General features: G+C 57.6%; 1 protein-coding gene across 2 annotated transcripts; it reads right to left on the minus strand.

Annotated features, from left to right (window-relative positions):
• Positions 1-61: 61 nt before the first annotated feature.
• TIE1 (tyrosine kinase with immunoglobulin like and EGF like domains 1) lies at positions 62-14274 on the minus strand. Of its 2 annotated transcripts, none has more exons than XM_014263767.3 (23): positions 13648-14274; positions 12895-13182; positions 9439-9549; positions 9179-9334; positions 8957-9088; positions 8527-8667; positions 8194-8322; positions 7679-7824; positions 7391-7535; positions 6974-7132; positions 6662-6799; positions 6266-6556; positions 4963-5253; positions 4122-4435; positions 3810-4020; positions 3547-3657; positions 3250-3440; positions 3010-3123; positions 2775-2845; positions 2483-2523; positions 2265-2361; positions 1918-2017; positions 62-1758 (listed from the first exon to the last, which is right to left on the minus strand). In XM_014263767.3, the coding sequence occupies exons 1-23, from the start codon at positions 13691-13693 to the stop codon at positions 1687-1689; spliced, it is 3495 nt and encodes a 1164-aa protein (XP_014119242.1). In that variant the 5' UTR covers positions 13694-14274; the 3' UTR covers positions 62-1686. The 2 variants fall into 2 exon arrangements, with proteins under 2 accessions (XP_014119242.1, XP_014119243.1); XM_014263768.3 differs by having other exon boundaries at positions 65-1758; positions 4242-4435; positions 13648-14273.
• Between the last annotated feature and the right edge of the window lie 576 nt (positions 14275-14850).

Raw genomic sequence — 14850 nt, forward strand, 5'->3', positions numbered from 1 at the left:
CAGCCCCCCTGCCGCCGGCCACAGTGCCAAGAGAGACTGCTCCTATCAGATAGGCGGCATGTTCCTGCCCTTGTGGCTGCTGGCATGTGGGAGGATGGGGTAGGAAGAAAAACAACCCCCGAGGAACTAGGGAGGCCCCTGTGTGGGGCAGGGCAGGCTGTTGGGGCTGCTGCCACACAGGAGCATGGGATGTGGCACAGCTGATCTGCCTCCATGGTGGTGTCCTGTGCTGCCCAGCAGTGGGGTACTCCAGGTGTGCTCTGCCAGCAGCACTGTGTCTGTGGCAGTGCTGGGAGCAGAGCTGCAAGCACAGGGGGCAAAGCCCTCAGAGGTGCCCGTGCTGGTGGTGCAGGAGCAGGGCCAGCACAGTGAGGTCCCACAGTCATGCTCAACCAGTCCATCACTTCTGGTGCTGGAGGGTCTCCCCCCCTGCCAGGGCACAGCTCTATTGCACAGCCCAGGGAGCACCAGCCAGGACACAAGGAGCCACTTGCACATGTGTCCCCTGGGCACCAAGGCCAGGTTTGCTTCTTCAAGCCCAGCAGCTGAGGACAGCACTAGAGGCATTGAGGGAAGAGCAGTGCCAGCCCCAACTTGCCACAAATTTTGTCAAAAAAAGAAGACCTAGGTGTGAGCAGGACTGGTGACACTGCCCCAGACACTGTCCCCAGCTGGGAGCAGAGGGGGTGCAGAAGAAGTGGCACATGTCAGGCTGTTTGTGAGGGTCAGTCCCCATCACTGATTCACTGGGGATCTCAGAGATGGGGCAGAGCTGCAGGTCACACCAAAGAGCACAGGACCCAGCTGGAGGAACAGGGCCATCCCTTTAAAGACCAGCCAGCTGAGGGGAAGCTGCAGGAACAATTTTTAAGCATGCAAGTGGCAGCTGTGCATAGGAAGGACATAGTCTGTTCTCCATATCCGTTTGGGGACAAGACCAAGTCTTAATTGTGTGTGTGGGAAAAGATGCCAGTTGGATCCTAAGAAAACCCATCTCCATGTCATGATGAGACCCAGGTCTTGTCTGGGAATGCTGGGACATTCCTGGGGATTATCACAGGACCCCAGTGGGAACAGGATTATGAGGAGTGCCCACCACAGCAGCGGATCCTGTTCCCCAGTGCTGTCAGTGGGGCACAGGCGGGTACCCACCAACACTCCTCTGGACCCAGCTGTTGCATGATCTTTATTGTCCATAAGGCAGAGCTGACATCTCCAAAGGGTCACTGCAGAGCGGGAGGCTGTGCACGGCCAACATTGTCCTTTTTGCACTCACCAGGGTGGCCCCATCCCATGTCAGCAGCGTTGCTCACAACCCCTGGCACCACTTCAGGCCCAGAGCATGCTGAGGGCTGCAGCTGTATTGCTGCTTCCTCCTCTTGCACCAAAGTTTAAGCTTTTGTGTCCGTGGGCTTAGGCAGTGCCTTGGCTCCTGAGGGAGGCCCTCTCCTGCCTGCTCTGCTGCCAGGACCCTGCTGCTGCTTGTCCTTGGGGGCCACCCCAGCGTGTCCCAACAGTGTGGGGCTCTTAGTGGCTGGCACCATGCCAGGGAGGGGACGGCACAGTCCTGCTGCAGGAAAGGCACTCTTGAAAAGGGGCACTGCCATTTGGCTGCTTGGGCCTGGAGAGGACGAGCAGGCCCTTGTCCCCACAGCACTGTTCCAGCAGGCTGGGGCCAGCGCAGCCTCACGCCTCCTCGGCGGTGGCATCAATCCCCGCGTAGGTGAAGTTCTCGAACAGGGCCATGTTCACGTAGGCCTGTGGGGGAACCCCAGTTAGGAGCCAGTTGTGAGCATGTCCACATCTACCTCCTGTCCCTACTAGCATGCTCACTGGCACTATGCCCTGTTGTGTCCCTGCACTCCAAAGGTGATGGTGGGGTTAACCCCCACGCATGGTTCTGCTGCCACCACTCACCTTCCTGGCCTCCAGCATGCGGATGAGCTGCATGGAGATCTGGGCGAAGGGAGGGCGCTCGTAGGGGCGGTCCCGCCAGCACTGCCGCATCAGCTCGTACCTGGGGGCGGAGAGTCGTGGGCGGCTCAGTGAGCACGGGAGGAGAGGGGACAGAAAAGCTCCTTGTTGGAGATGGGGGAAGCAGGCAGGAAACTAAAGCCTAGGAAAGGTGTTTGGGTGCGGGACCCCAGCCCATTCCTCAGCCACAATGCAGAGGCAACAGGCAGAAGGTACTGGAAGTTGGTGCGAGCCCTGTAGGGCAGTGGGGTTACGTGATGCCACCACCAGCCCAGGCTCTGTCCACTTACACCTCGTCATCGCAGTTACGGGGCTTCTCCATGCGGTATCCCTGCGGCAGCTTCTCATAGAGCTCGGCACACGTCATCCCGCAGTACGGTGTCCCCCCTGCAGCCAGAGACACCCGGGGCTGAGGAGGTGACAGTCCCTAGGGTGTTGCCCCCAGGGCCCCAGGATAACCAGACCTACAGGGACCTGAGTGAAGGCAGGGGACAGGGAAGAGCTTTACCCAAGCTGACGATCTCCCAGAGCAGGACACCGAATGACCACCTGAAAGGGGAGGAGCCGAGGCTGTGACAGAGCGCCCAGCTGTGCCCCGCTGATGGGCACAGGGCAAAGCCCAGGGTGGAACAGGCAGCCAGGGCTTGAGCTGAGCCAGCAGCTCCTCAGGAAGATGCACCAGCATCACCTCCTGCCCTTTCAGCACCCAGAGCAATAGCCTTGCCTCTCTGACTGCACCAGAGAGGGGTGGAGGTAACACAGCCATGCCCCAGCCCGGTGCCCTGGCCTGCAGCACTTACACATCACTCTTGGTGGTGTACACACTGTAGTTGAGGGACTCGATGGCCATCCAGCGAACTGGCAAACGGCCCTGGGGAAAGAGAGAGCCACCATCAGGGCTGGAGGGGTGCCTCCTGGGGGGAAGACAGCTGTGATCCAGTCAGTCCTGCCATGGTGGGTTGGTCACACCGATGGTGGGCATCATGCCCACCACACTGGTGCAGACCCTATGGGGATGTTTCACTCCTGCCTCACCATTGTCTTCTTCACATAGACCTCCTCCCCTCTGGAGAGGCCAAAGTCAGCAATTTTGGAGGCCAGGTTTTCTCCCACCAGAATGTTTCTTGCTGCCAGGTCCCTGTGAATGAACTGAAAGGGAAGGGCAGTTAGCAGGAGCTACATGCTCCCTCCTGCTGGCCCCGGGGACCTCATTCCTTGATGGGGAACTCCCAGGCCTCAGGAAGAGGGTGATCTGAGGGGCTTGCTGGGATGTACCTGCTTCTCACTCAGGTACTGCATCCCCTTGGCCACATCTGAAGCAAACTGGAGGAGCTGCTGGGATGTGAGGGTGGAGGCAGTGCCGTGCTCCTTGGCAAAGGCTGGGTCTGTCTCCAAGACTCGGCTTTTGCGGAGGAAGTCAAGGAGGTTTCCATATGGAGCGTACTCAATGGCGATGTACAGGTAGCCTGGGGCGCAGGAGGAGGTTGGGCTACTGGGGATCTCCCCAGCAGAAAGGAATAGAGGACTCAAGGGCAGAGGTTGTGGGGCAGGGTAGAATGGGACAGCCCTCACCCTTGTTCTCACAGGCACCCAGCAAGTTGATGATGTTGGGGTGATGGCCCAGTTTGCACAGCACCTCCAGCTCCCCAGCAAAGTCCCGATGGTCATTCTCTGAAGCAAACTCTGGAAGCAAAGAAGGGATGAACACCTCAGGCAACAACAGGGGCCTTTCCTTTAGTTCTCTGAAAATGTCTCCTGATGCTCCCCAGCACAAGCATGGCTCAGGATGCAGCTGCAGCAGTCAGCCCACCCTGCCTGCCTCCCCCAGCACTTACCTTTCAGCATCTTGATGGCTGCATTCATTTTCAGGCCGTCCTTTTTGATCATGGCCCTGATTACCTGCCCAAAATTGCCCTCCCCGATCATGTCCTCAAACTTGATGTCTTCCCACTCCAGGATGGGGTAGCTGAGGGGCTCAGGCTGTGGCTTGGGCCGGCGTGTGAGGGTCAGGGTCCCCGAGTTGAACTGCAGGATGGTCTCTTCCCCCTGGCAGATGGAAGCGGGTGAGGTTAGAGGCACCAGGCACCTGCCCGCCCATGCGGCAGTCCCAGCAGGACAGGAGTCATGGGCAAGGGTGGGCTCCGCACCCTCTCTGTGTGGAAGTGAGGTCTGGCTGCATCCGGGCTGGAGGCTACGGAACGTGACCTGGATCGGGCTGGGACCTGGGGAGCAGGGGACACGGTCCTGGCGGGGCAGGCGGCACTCACCGAGCCAGACTGGTACGTAAAGGTGCGGCGCCGGTGGAAAAAATTCTTCTTGATGAGGAAAAGTGCCAGGAGAGCAAAGAGGATGGTGAAGCAAGTGACGGACACAGAGCCAACAATGGCCAAGAGCAGCTGCTGGTCTGTTCCCGCCTGCTCAGTGCCCTGGCTGCCCAGGCTGGGCGGCACGCTCAGCACTCCTGCCAAAAGGAGGGATGGAGGGTTGTGGTCCATCGTCAAACCCTGCCTGGCCTGCACTAGTGGCCAACCACCGTGGCAGCAGCCCTCTCCCAGCACCAAGATCCCTAATGAAGATACCATAACCACATGAGCTCCTGGTGCCACAGTGGCACAGAGGGGAGAGTGTCACAGCCCAGCTCCTGACACTGAACCACTGGTTTTTGGACCTCCAACCAGCTTTGGGTCAAGCCATGATCTCCTCCCATGCTTGCTCTGCTCTGCTCCCCCAGCCCCTTGACTCACATCCCCTGCTGCCCAAGGCAGAGTCACTCTGTAGGTGCCATGATGTCATCATGCCACTCCTGCCCCTGTAGGACTAGGAGGAGCAGGTTTTCTTAAGACACCAAGAGTTTTGGTCTTGGGCTGCTGCTTCAGAGCCTTGCTTAGAGATTGCCACAAGCATCCCAATCATTCTTTGCTGATCAGAATCTGAGCCCAAGCTGCAGCAGAGCTGTGAGCCCCCTGCCTGCTGGGACACCCCTCTCACCGTCCCCGAGGGTCTTGGCTTTCACAGGCAGGCTCCATTCCCCTGGCACATGGGAGTTGGCACGGACACGAAACTGGTAGCTGGTGCTGGCATTGAGGCCCCCAACGATCTTGGTGGTCTCGGCGCCGCTGTCGGTGTCAATCCACTGGGGTTCACTGGTGCCCCCCACCTGCTGCAGCTCCACGATGTACTTGGTGATGCCCCCGTTGGGGTACTCGGGCACCTGCCAGGAGAGCCTGACCGCAGTGTCGGACACGGGCTCTGCCGAGAGCAGCTGCGGGGAGGAGGGCCCTGGGACCAAGAGAGAAGAGTGTCAGGCCCAGAACGGGGCTCCTCGGGCTCAGTGCTGCTGTTGGGATTGGACCCTGTGGATGGCAATGGCAACCAGAGCCAGGTCAGCTTTGAGGGATCTTCAGGGACCCCTGGCCCCTACTTGGAGGAGGTGGAGGTGCTCTCCATGTACCACAGTGAAGCAGGACTGTACTCCCAAATGTTCCAGCCACACCATCTGAGCTCTAAATGCCTGTGTATTGACTAGCTCTTGTGACTTTTTATTCCTTCAGGCCTCCGTCACATCCTGCCTGCCCACCACCTCCTCTGAGACCTCTCCTGCCTGCCCACATCCCTAACCCTACATTTCCAAATCATACAAAGCTCTTAGAAGCAGAGAGCAGAGGAAACCTGTCATCCCTCAAGCCTGATGTCAATCAGTCCTCTCAATGTGTACTGTACTGTACTTTGGGTCCTCCCAAAGGCCTCGTGCATGCCTTTCCCTTGGTTGCCTGAAAGCTTGGTCATGCTGGTGCTCCATCTCTGCATGGTCTTCTACCTACTCCAGGGGCTGTGTGTGTGTGCCCACAGGTGGGACTGCAGGTCTCCCCAGGCCCTAGTGACCACAGCAAAATTATCTGGCAGCAAGGTTAAAGCAAACCAAAAGGGAAGTATTTTTTCATGCAAAGTATAATGATATAGAGGAACTAGTTGCTACAGGGTATTGTAAAGGCTGCAAGTATAGATAGGTCCATTAGGGTTTGAGCAAGGGTGTAGAGAACAGATTTGTTTGTGACCATCACTCTGGATGATCCGAATGTCACATTCAGCTTAGGATGTTTCTCAGCTCCTTGGTGCTGGAGACTGCAGGATCTAGTGGGGAAAGGAGGGCCCATTTTACCCAAACAGCTGTTCATGTTCTATCAGAGATGGGAGAAGGAGCAGACAGACCTGGGGATGGTTGCTGTTACAATTATAACTGATTTATCATTGTAATTCCCTGTTACAGTTCCCAGCATTCTGCTGGACCCACCTTTACTGTTGATCATGACCTTGTAAGAGTCAGAGGGTGGCCCCAGGCTGGTGCAGTGGTACACCAGCACCTCCAGCCTGTACTCCTTGTTAAACTCCAAGCCCCCGATGCGGGCAGAGAGCACAGAGATGGACGTGATGTTTTTCTCAGAGACCAACCGCCTTGCAGAGTCAAAGAGGTGGACAATGAACCCATGTGCTGGCTCATGGTTGCTTGGCAACTTCCAGGTGACATGAAGCATATTTTTCTCTTCTACGGACCAACCTTCGATCACAGGTTTGACTGTGGGCTCTGCAAACAAAAAGGCAGCAAAATCTCACAGCACATCAGCTCTGAGACCTTTCAGGCTCTGTGCTGTGCAGGGTCAGGGTCAGGGGCAAGGAGATGGAGGCTCACCAAGGCAGTCAGTCACCATGATGGCTTCGGGACCCTTGCTGCCCTCCCCACCAGCCCCTGGCCGGCTAAGCTGCGCCTTGACGATGTAGGCGGTCACTGGCCGGAGGTTCATGAGGGTGATGTTCTCGCTGTTGTCGACTGTTGGCCAAGAAAACATGTCAAAACCATGCCCATCATCCACAGCCTGCCCCGCCACCAGCATCCTCCTCAGCATCACCACAGGGGGCCTGGTATGGAGACATCTGCCCACCCCAGACCTCACCCACCCACACACAGGTTCTATCTGTGTCCCTCAGCCCTGCAGGCACATACCCACAATGGATGACCATGCTGAATTGTCATCCTTGGGCTTGTAGAAGAGCTTGATGGAGGTGATGGGTCCATCACCAGAGAAGCTGTCCACAGGCGACACCACGAGCTGGCGACTCTGCTTGGCCAACAGCCGGGGGGCGCTCAAGGGCACTGGTGGCACTTGGGGAGAAGAAGGGAATGACACTGGTGGGACTGGGAGCAACGAGGAGTAGAGAGAGCATGAATACATCTGCCACCTCTTGGCTCCTTCCAGCTTTGTCAGGAGAGTCTTTTATAATCACCCAAACCTGTCTGCTGGCATTGTAGCCAACGATGGGAGGCACCCAGTCAGGCGCAGCGGTGGTATTGCCACACCATGCTGACAGCCTCCCCCAGCAACCCTGGCTTGTCCTGCTCATGCCACCACACTTTCCTCACCTCGGATATTGACCTTGACTTTCCGGCTGTCCTGGCCCCCGGTGGTGGAGACCCGGCACTCCCAGAGCCCCGTGTCCGCCTTTGTCAGGTGCCGCACCTCAAACTCGCAGGTGATCTGCTTCGGCTCGATGATGGTTTTGATGACCTGTGGCACAGAGGGTGCTGTCAGCCCCTCCACTCTGCCCCTGGCTCAGCCCCCATGAGTGTGAGGCTGCCCAGCAGCTGCAGGTACTCTTGAGGGAATAGTCAGCATGGAGATGGTGGTGGGGCAAGCGCACGGGGCAGTACCTTGAGCACAGTGCCGTCAGCCTTGCGCAGCTCCACGCTGTCCCTGGTGGGCAGTGGGTTGCCAATGGCCACGCAGCTGATGATGGGCTCTGAGCCCAGGTTGAACTCCAGCTCTGAGGCCAGCTGGATGATCTGGGGGAACCGGTCTGGTACACAGAAATCAACATTAGGGCTGACCCTGCTCCTCCCCTACAAGAAAGCCTGGCACCTTTTCTTGGACCTAGATGGTGCCAAGGGAAAGGTGATGGATGCTGTAGTCTAGCCCTGATCCCCACCCCACATGCTGGGCTCAGCAACACTCTCAGCACAGATAATGCTGGGATCCAAACCAGATGTTGCCCTTGCTATGTCCTGGTTTCTACAGACTTGGAGCCTAATTCCATAGCCAAGGGGTCCTGCTGAACCAGCTGGCGAGACCGATAGCCAATGGCCCTCCCAGCCACTGATGAGGAAGGAGACAGCACCCACTAGAGGGTGGGGGATGGAAACCTGCCACAGCCCTATGCCAATCTCACCTGACTTCTCACAGTGCTGCCCATGCCAGCCTGCAGGGCAGACACAGCCACTGAAGCGGTTACAGCTGCCTCCATTTTGGCAGGTGCACTCCAGGGCACAGTCAGGGCCGTAGAATCCTGAGGGACAGGCTGTGGGAAGAGAAGAGCTCACTGCTACCCCTGGCCATGGCACAGGACCACAGAGACAGCAAGCAGCTGATGCAGGCAGCTGTACTGCTCAACCTGTGCTGACTCTCAGATGAGGAGAGGGTAGCAGAGGTGCTGCTGGAGAGCAGCCAGGCCCTGGAGGAAGCCCAGCTGGGTGAGAGCTGATGGACACCCGTGTCCCTGTACCTTGGTCGCAGCGGGAGCCGCTCCAGCCCGAGGCACAGGAGCAGCCATAGGGGTCGAGAAGGCAGAAGCTCAGCCCCCGGCAGCCCTGGGCTCTCTGGCACGTCTCCTGGCAGTTGCGGCCAAACTGGCCTTCCTGGCAGGCTGGAAAAAGAAGCATGGTCTGGTCTCACTTACCATTCATCCATGCACTTACTGTTTGTGCATGTCACAGAGCTGGCTCAGGTGCCCCAAGCCCCATATCACCACCTGGAGGAAACATGGGACCCATGTGGCTGGTCCAGCCCCAGCCCAGAAACAGAGGGCACTGAGGGTGGGGAGGCACTGGGGATGAACATGGCATTTCTAGACACAGTGCTCAGGTCTAGGGGTGCAAGAGAGCCCCCACATAGGCCCTGGGCACAGCACCCAGTGCTGGGCAGGTGGAACCCACCTCTCTCACAGCGGGTGCCCATGAACCCTGGAGGGCAGATGCATTCACCAACGTGGTCGTGGCAGATGCCGCCGTTCAGACAGTCAGGACAGTCCTTGTCACAGGATGGTCCCCATTTCTTTGCAGGGCAGGCTGCAGAGAGAGCAGAGAAGGCCAGAGTGCCACCTGGCACAGGGCAGGGTACGGCTGTCCCCAGTCCCAGGCAGCCAGGGCCCTGCTCACCTCTCACGATGAGGCGGTAGAAGGCACTCCACAGAGGGCTGTCCCCCATGAACGTGGCACTGTAGACACCATTTTCATTGACACTGACATTGGGGAGTGTCAGGACAACGTGGTCATCCTGCACCTCGCCCCGGTCCGTGGTTTGGTAGTAGGTGCCTGCAAGGGGACAGAGGGTTATCTGACCTCCTGTGCCCTGGGGCTGGTGCCAGGCACCAGCTGGGAGCAGCTCCAGCCCTGTGTCTGCTCTTGGAACTACTTGCCATTTCTTTTCCACATAACATCTGTCTCCTTCCTCTTGAGGATCCTGGCAGAGAAGGTGGCCGCCTCGGCCACATTCACAGACTGTGTGGCCTTCACTGGGAAGAGGTGGGCTGCAGAGGAGGAGGAGGCACAGATTGCACAGCAGTCACCCCCTGAGGGCACTCACACCCGAGGGCAATGCTGACACCCGGTCACACCAGGACACACCCTGGCATGTTTCTGCTGGAATGTCATGACACATCTCCCTGTCTGCTCCATGTTGGACCCAGGACCCCCAAGGCTCTGCAGGAACAGGGCTCCCTTCCTGGCCCCTTGAGCCCCTTCAGGCAGACACTAAGGAATGTGATTTGGCACCCTTCCCTCTGACCAGCCCACCATCTGCACAGGATGCTGGTGGCAGCAGTCTGGGGAGGTGACATCTGAACAAGTGTGCATGGTGCACCCTGCCTGCTGATGAGGTGTGGAGTGCTGCAGGCAGAGAAAGCAGGGCTGGTAAGGGGAATTAAGTGTGCAGGAGGTTGCACTCCAGCCCCCAGGAGCAGCAGTCCTGTCATGGCTGTTTTCGTGATTCCCCAGGTGCTGGGGTGTGCAGCAGCAATGAACTCCTGGAGTATTAACATGAGTCAGCCAGACCCCAGCCTGAGCACAAACAGGGCTATAAATACCTTAAGGCCTGGGAAACCAAGCCCTGGGCGTGCCAGGACAGACACAAAGGAGGACACAGGCAGCTGCTGGCTTTTGGAGCCTGGCAGCACTCCAGCTTGCACACACTAAAAGGAGCTACGCCAGGCTGGAGCTAAAACACATCCAGCCCTGTGTCCTGCCCCTCTGAGGCCAAGGACCAGGAGGAAGCAGCACATGCTGCAGACGCCCAGGGAAGGGCACCGCAGGTCACACTTGGCAGTCATTTCCCAGAATCGCCTCCCCATCTACCCCTCTAGCTGGGATCTTTCTTCCACAGACTTTGAAGCCCTCAGTGGTGGGCTCACAGATATGGCCCTCACTCTGTTTCAATCCACCTCACTCCCTGGAACAAAAGGCAACAGTTCCCTGGGGACCCCCAAACGCAATGCTTTGCATTTGTGCACACCGATTTGCCTGTCCCCCTATCACTGAAGCCCTCCCAGACTGCATCTCTCCCCTCTCTGTCACTACATAGTGCATTCATCATCTCCCCAGGCAGCTCAGGCACAGCAGGCAGCATGGCTGCTTGCTCAGCTCTGCACCCACAGCTGGTGACACAGGTCCATGCAAAGACCTCGTGCCATGCCAGTGGGAACTCCCTCGTGTGACAAGAACTGCTCCTATTCCTACTCTCCCTTTTTTTAGTCAGTTATTTACCCATGCAAAGATCACTCCTGCCACCCCCTGGGTGCAAAGTTTCTCTCAAAGAACCTCTGAGAGGGATTTTTCCCAGTTTACTCCAGGAATTTGAGCAGACAGTATCAATTTTTCACAGCATCGTCATTGCTGCCACCCCAGCGACCCTACCACTGCAAACTCTTTCTCAGGGACCATGCCACCACATATTCTGCTCTTTATTACAGTTTTGCTATTTTTCCAGGTTCTGACTTGAGTTTTCAGGCCTGTGACTCCCTACCCAGAAGTTTTAGGAAGGTCTGGTTTCCCAAGGACAGCCTTGCTCACCGCACACCCAGCCTGGCAATGTGCTACTCTGTTCTGTGATTTATCACCTGTCTCCTGCCAACAACAGTGGCATTTTAGACAGATCCTCCAGCAAATTTTCCCAACCTTTCTGTTGTACACACAGATACAAAAATTTTTAAAATGTTAGTTTTCTGCAGTTGTTTTTCTGGGTGTCTTTCTGCTCTGGAAAGTGTAAAAGATAGTTTATTGACAGATTTAAACACTTCTGAAATTGCTTCTCAGGATCTCTTTGGTTAGCTTTACTTTGTTTTTTCAGTAATCCTTCCAAAATTTATCAAACTTCCTAAGTTCTTCTCCATGCATGACCTTTTGGGAGCTGCCAGCTTTCCTCTAACAGCATTCCCCACCCACTGTTTAATCACCCTGGCTTGCTTTGGTGTTCTCTCAGGCTAAACAGGAGAGATGGCACACACCAAGCCACTTCAGTGGGTTCTGTATCCAGCTCTCCTGCAAACATGTCAATTTTTTGCTTACTAATTCCTTTATTTTTTTTACCTTCTCCTCTAAACAGAGCAATAGAAGGTTCTTAGAAACTTGTGAAAGAGACACCTTTTTGACACTTGCAACTCCCACAGGGGCTCCTCCAAAGCACTATTTTATTTTTTGGCTAAGTGGACCCAGGAATGGGGGCTGACTGAGAACACCCCACCATGGGAAGCATTGTCCCAGGCATGGAGCCCCAGAGCCATCACCTCCATCCATGATTTATAAACAAAGACATCTGGGGGTGCAGAAATCCCTCTGTGCTCCTCACCCCATGCTGCTGGTCATGTCTCCCACACTGTCTCCATTGGCCTCTGCTCCATTCCTCAGTGCCACCCTGCTTGCTCAGACAATCCAGCTCTATTTCCAACAGCACCACTGCCATTTTTCAGCTTGAGCCTCTTTACAAGGACAAAAGCTGAGTTGAGTCCTGCTCCCTGGGGAATGCTTAGGTCACACCAGCAGCCTCTGTGCCCCAGCTTGGAGACACTCAATATCCTTGCTGAAGCTCTGTCTTAACATGGGCAGGGAAATTTGTATCCCCTCCTCTTATTCTGAGCAAAAGGGCAGAGCTAGACTAAGCTAGACTTTCTAAAAAAGAGCTAGAAAGCATCCTGAGGCAAATATCACAGAAAATTTCAGTTTTGCAAAGTCTCAAACACAGGGAGGGAAAGTCAGAGGGGCAGTGTGGGAGCATGCTGCCCCAGGTGGTGTCCCTGCTGCTGGTCAGTCCAGGGAGGCCCTTTGGATTCTTATGGCCCAAAATAGGAGCAGGAGATGAGGCCAGCACTGCCCTTGGCTACAGTGCAGTCTGGCAGTGCCTCTCAGCAAGCCCCACTGCTGGAACGGTGATGTGCTGCCCCGGGATGGTGTTTGTCCAGCACCTGGGAGGCTGCCAAAGATCTGCCCCAGCACTACCTCCTCCCCTTGAGCCTGTCGTGAGGGAATGGGCTGGCAGAGCTCCAAAGGGCTACCCCCTGCTCTGGTTAATGATTTCCAGACCCCACAACCTCCTCCAAGGGCACTCAGCTTCCTCTTGGACCTTGCCCTTCTCCCAAGCCTCATTATAAACACAGACGGCTCCTCCATGGGGCTTGACCATGCTCCTCCAGCTGAACATCCCTTCCACCTCCCTTCCATCTCCCTGCTACCAGGGCTGGTCGACCCCAAACCCAGTTTATGGGTCACCACTGTCCCCCCCACGTCCCTGCCTGGTGCTGGGATTGCGCAGCACAGGGCAGGCAGGTCCCCTGTGCACCTGACTGGCAGGCAGGGGCCTCCTGCTGCCCCCAGAAGGCACTCACCATTGTGGCTGTTGTGCACATAGACCACCTGGGCCTGCTCGCTCGGGGTGCGCCCCAGGCAGTAGAGGATCCCCACCAGGTCAGCCTTGGAGAAGCCCCTGGCCTGGACTTGGTTGCTGCGGTTGCGGTAGTTTTGGAAGTTCATTTTGGGGTGAGTCATCACGATCTTGTTCTCCCGCTCGATCTGCAGGTAGCTCACGTCGTGCTCCCCCACCACGCAGGAGAGGAAGAAGTCGGAGTGGGACAGGCTCTGCACGTTGGCAACCAGGGTGATGTCCAGGATGGCCCCTGGGGTGAGGCAGCACACGGGCACATCACAGCTGGGCACCAGCATGGCCACACTAGCCCTGCCTCGGGGCCAGATCCTGTCACCCAGATGTCTCCCCCTTTCCAGAACATTTTTGCCATCCCCAGCCCTGAAGGCACAGCCAAGGCAAAGCAAGGTGCCTTGCAGACATATTGGGATGACACGGTTCACATTTCTGCTCTCCTTTTGGAGACCCCAGCTGGATCAGCTCCCCAGCATGAGCCAAGCATGCATCAGAATGGGATTCTGGGGATGTCTCTCCTCCCATGTCAGAGAGAGACAGCCAGGAGCCTCTGAGAGCTCCAAATGGCTGATCACAAAGGGACATTTCCTCCCTCCCAACCCTGCTCCGATGGCGCCACTGAGCTTCCACAGCTGCCTCTTCCCACCAAGTCACCCTGAGGCAGGAGCTGCTCACTTAAGTGATATGAAAAGGAGCAATTTACCTGCCAGATGTGGGAAGAGAAGTAGAAGATAAAGCTGGAGTCCCATGTCCTTGGAGCTTGTTCCAAATCTGGCAGAGGTCAGAAAATCCCCAGCATTTCCTGGCTACGGGGCTCAGAGCTGGAGGCTGTGGCTTCCTAGGAGCTCCACGTGAGCAGCAGCTCAGGTCCGCTGCTCCCTGCCCATGTCCCCCATCTCTTCTCCGTGCTGTTGGCTGACTTCCAGGGGAGCTGGGACCACCTCCTGTGGTGCATATCCTGGACACGGACTGAGAGATGTCCCCGTTTCTCTGGCTCTGTGGCCAGCCAGATGCTCAGGAGCAGGGCTTGCTGGCCAAGGGACCGCTGGGATCCCCTGCCTGGTGGCAGCTCTTCCAGGGAAAGGCAGCCGCCCACCCCTCCAGGGCTAGGGCTGAGTGCTAAGGGTTCCCTGAGTCATGCTGAGCCCCTAGCCCGGGCAGGAGGTGTCCCGACTCCGCTTTTCGTCCAATGTTCAGAGCGCCTCATGCCCCAGCCCGCCCGGGCAGTGGCATCCCCATCCCCGCGGTGCAGCCCCGTGGCCGATGGCTGTGGGAAGGGCTCTCTGGAGCAGGGAAAGGAAAGGGGCCAAGGGGCCGTGGCTGGCGGCGGCGGCGGAGCCAAATCCTGTTTCCCATGCGGCGTTTCCTGCTCTCCACCCATTGTTTGGAGACGGCCCTGACTCCAGGAGCCGTCGGGAGCAGCCCTGCACAGGCTGTCCCCCGGGGAGCGGCGTGCGGCGAGGCTGAGGCCGCGCACACCTCGGGGCGCCTCAGCCTCCTGTCGCCACGAGCCGGGGCGCGAGGCGCGGCCCAGCCGGGCTCCGGGGTGCGAGGCACGGCCCACCCGGACCCCGGGGTGCGAGGCAGGGTCACCCGGGCTCGGAGTGCGAGTCATGGTCCGCCCGGGCTCGGGGTGCGAGGCACGGCCCAGTCGGGCTCCGGGGTGCAAGGCACGGTCGCCCGGGCTCCGGTGTGCGAGGGAGGGCCCAGCCGAGCTCCCTGCGGTGCCAGGGCTTGACTCATCCTGCGGGGCCCATCGGGGGACACTGTCCGGCTTCAAAGGGGCTGAGTGGAAGCACGGGCAGGGTGCCAACGAGCTGCCCAGTTCACACGGTAGGGTGGCCACTGCCTGAGGAGAAAACCCTGTGGTTTGTGGTAAACATGTCTGGGGGGAAGGGAAGAAAGA

Source organism: Zonotrichia albicollis, chromosome 8 (assembly GCF_047830755.1).
Source record: "Zonotrichia albicollis isolate bZonAlb1 chromosome 8, bZonAlb1.hap1, whole genome shotgun sequence".
NCBI lineage: Eukaryota > Metazoa > Chordata > Aves > Passeriformes > Passerellidae > Zonotrichia > Zonotrichia albicollis.